The following is a 2,636-nucleotide window of genomic DNA, read 5'->3' as shown; positions in this document are numbered from 1 at the left end:
CTCTGCTTGGTAAAGCCAGAAATGCTCCGTGAGGCTGTGCACGGGGAGCAGAGTTCTCTGGCCAGGGCTTTGCTGAGCTTAGGAAGCCCCAGGACCATCAATGCGCCCCAGCAGAGCCACCCAAGCACAGAAGCAATTTGGGTGAGCTGTAGGACACCCAGGTTCAAATCTCTGCTTTGTCTGGAGGGGTTTGAACCCATCCCTGTTGTCTGAGCACGGGGCTTTGGATGACATCTTACCCTGGGCTGGGTTTTCTCCCAATAGCTGAGCTGTTCCCAGGGGATGTTTTATTGAAAATGCCATGTTTCTGCAGGAAGTTTTTGATCTGATGAATCACAGCCTTTCCAGTAACAACAACAAAGGAGGTTTTCCTGCTCTGAACATTTTATCTTCCCTGAGAGACAGAGAGGTTTCTTTTCCCCACCACAGCCTCAGGAAGCCAAGCGCGTCTTTTCCATCCTTGGTTTGGCTTTTTACGTGGGGAGGAAGGGGAATTCTCTCTCTCCTCCATTACACAGTGGACATCGAGCTGTTTCTCTGTTTCTTTTCTCTAGAAACAGCTTCTGATGAAGAATTCTCTACCTCTTCCCTAAAGAGACAGATTTTTTTTTTTTGACAGAAATTTGCCTGTTCAATGTACTTGCTCCCATCTGTGTGCATCCAGGCTCTGGATCCCAAATTAGCTGTGAGGTCCTCAGCCCAGCCAAAGAGAAAGGGACTTTTTTGAGAGGTGACAGGACAAGGAAGACAGATTTTAAGCTGAGTGAGGGTAGATTGAGCTTGGATCTTAGGAAGAAATTCAGAAGGTGGTGATGCCCAGAGAAGCTGTGGATGCCCCATCCCTGGAGGTGTCCAAGGCCAGGCTGGATGGGTGGTGGGAGCTGTCCCTGCCCATGGCAGGGGGAGTGGGACAGGATGATCTTTAAGGCTCTTTCCAACACAAACCCATGCTGGGATTCCATAAAAGGACCACGGGCAGTCTGCAGAGGGTTTCAGAGTGCCCCTCTCTGGCACAGGCTTTACCTTTGGCAATTTTGATGTCCAAGGCTGTGCGGATGAGGGCCATGAGGGTGGAGGTGAAATGGACTGTCATGTCCTCGGCCACGGGCATGTTCATCAGCACCAGTCTCTGTGCAAGAGAGAGAAGAAAACAGCGGACGGAAAACAATATCGAAAAACACATCGACCAGGCTGGAGGAAAAGAAATCAAACATTAAACAAAAGGGGGGGGTGGGGAAGAAAAAAAAAAGAATCAAAATTAAAAAAATAAATAAATTAAAAAAAAAAAATAAAAGCAACAAGGAGTGTCAAAACAGCACAGCCAAAAAAGAAGGGCGAGGATCACCCCACCAGCCCCCCCGCCTCCCCGGCTCCTTCCACCCCAGGACACCGGCTCACTGCCTTCCAGGGCTCCTCCTGCGCCCCAGGAACGGCCCCTGAGCCCCCCTCCCCACGTGCCACAGCAGCCCCCCGGCACTTCTTTGGGAAGACACACCCCATCCATCAGGGATGCGGGCATGTGGGATGTGCGGGAGGGGAGGCGGGCTCAGGTTTCCGTTCCCAGGGGGGTTTGGCTTTCCAGCTCTCAACCCTTCCCAGCTGGGGCAGGGGAGAGGAGGGTCCCTAACCTTCAGGGACTTCAGATGGGCTGGATATTCCTCTAGCATGCTACATCCTGGCACTCCCTTTTTGCGTCTTTCAGAGATGAAGTTTGCCAGCACATGCAGGGGGGTTCCAAATTATCCATGGGTGGGGAAGGGAAAGGAAGGGAAAGGGGAGGGTGGAAAAAGTGCAGAAGGAAAGAGAAAAGGGCAACCAAGGCAGGTTAGACACGCCATGCTCCTTCCCCACCCTGGCAAGGTGGGGTGCAAACCGAAGTGACCAGATCCACTTTCCAGAGAGTATATTTTGCTTTGTGAATACCTTGGGTCAGCCCTTCCCTGCCCATTTCCTTTTCACCCAGCTTCTCACGTCCCTCTCCTGCTTTCAAGCCTCCCTTTTTCCCCCTGGAAAAGTGTGATGGTGGATGTATGCTTGTGTGAACACACACGTGAGAGCCTGAGAGGGTGGAAGTGTGTTTGGAAGTGTGCAGGAACCCAAAAGTGCTATCCCTGCTAAAAGACCAAGAAAAACCCTAATTTCCTCCTCAACAACAGATCCTCCTGTAGCTCTGGGCCTTGTCCTGGCAGCTGCTGCCCTCAGAAAGCCACACAGCTCCCACTGCACATCCTCCACGGCTTCCCATGCTCCTGATCCATGATCCTGATCTGCAGCTGGGACGTGACTGACAGCCACCACTGCGGGAGGGACAACTCAGAGTGCCTTTGGAAGGCCCTGGCTTTGCCTTGCACAAGCAAGAGAAAGGGCTTGGACAGCCCCTGCTGATGGTCCTGGCTCCTCACGCACAGCAGGCCTGCTCCTATGGGATTTGGGGATTGGGATTTGGGGTTTGGGATTTGTCCCCACTGCCCACCTGCTCCCCATCTCCATGGGCTTCTGCACTGGCTGGGATCAGGATGGTTCCAAGCCCCTTGGCATGAACTGCTGAGGACATCTCAGCCTCCTAACTGTGCTACAGGGCTGTTCCTCACCTCACCTCCTGCAGCCCTGCCACTTCCACACTCCTGCTGATCCTC

At 52.9% G+C, this 2,636-nt stretch overlaps 1 protein-coding gene across 1 annotated transcript in view; it reads right to left on the bottom strand.

Moving 5' to 3' along the window:
- Nucleotides 1-1,068: 1,068 nt before the first annotated feature.
- The window catches only part of CACNA1E (calcium voltage-gated channel subunit alpha1 E), a 90,501-nt gene continuing 88,933 nt past the window's right edge, over nt 1,069-2,636 (bottom strand). The window contains exon 39 of the mRNA XM_031063300.1: nt 1,069-1,129. Coding sequence (XP_030919160.1) covers nt 1,129 — 1 coding nt within the window. The 3' untranslated portion in view covers nt 1,069-1,128. The remainder of the gene's footprint in view (nt 1,130-2,636) is intronic.

The sequence above is a fragment of the Geospiza fortis genome, unplaced genomic scaffold, assembly GCF_000277835.1.
Source record: "Geospiza fortis unplaced genomic scaffold, GeoFor_1.0 scaffold506, whole genome shotgun sequence".
Classification (NCBI taxonomy): Eukaryota; Metazoa; Chordata; class Aves; order Passeriformes; family Thraupidae; genus Geospiza; species Geospiza fortis.
The sequence above is the reverse complement of the archived record's forward strand: the minus strand, read 5'-3'. Positions and strand labels throughout refer to the sequence as shown.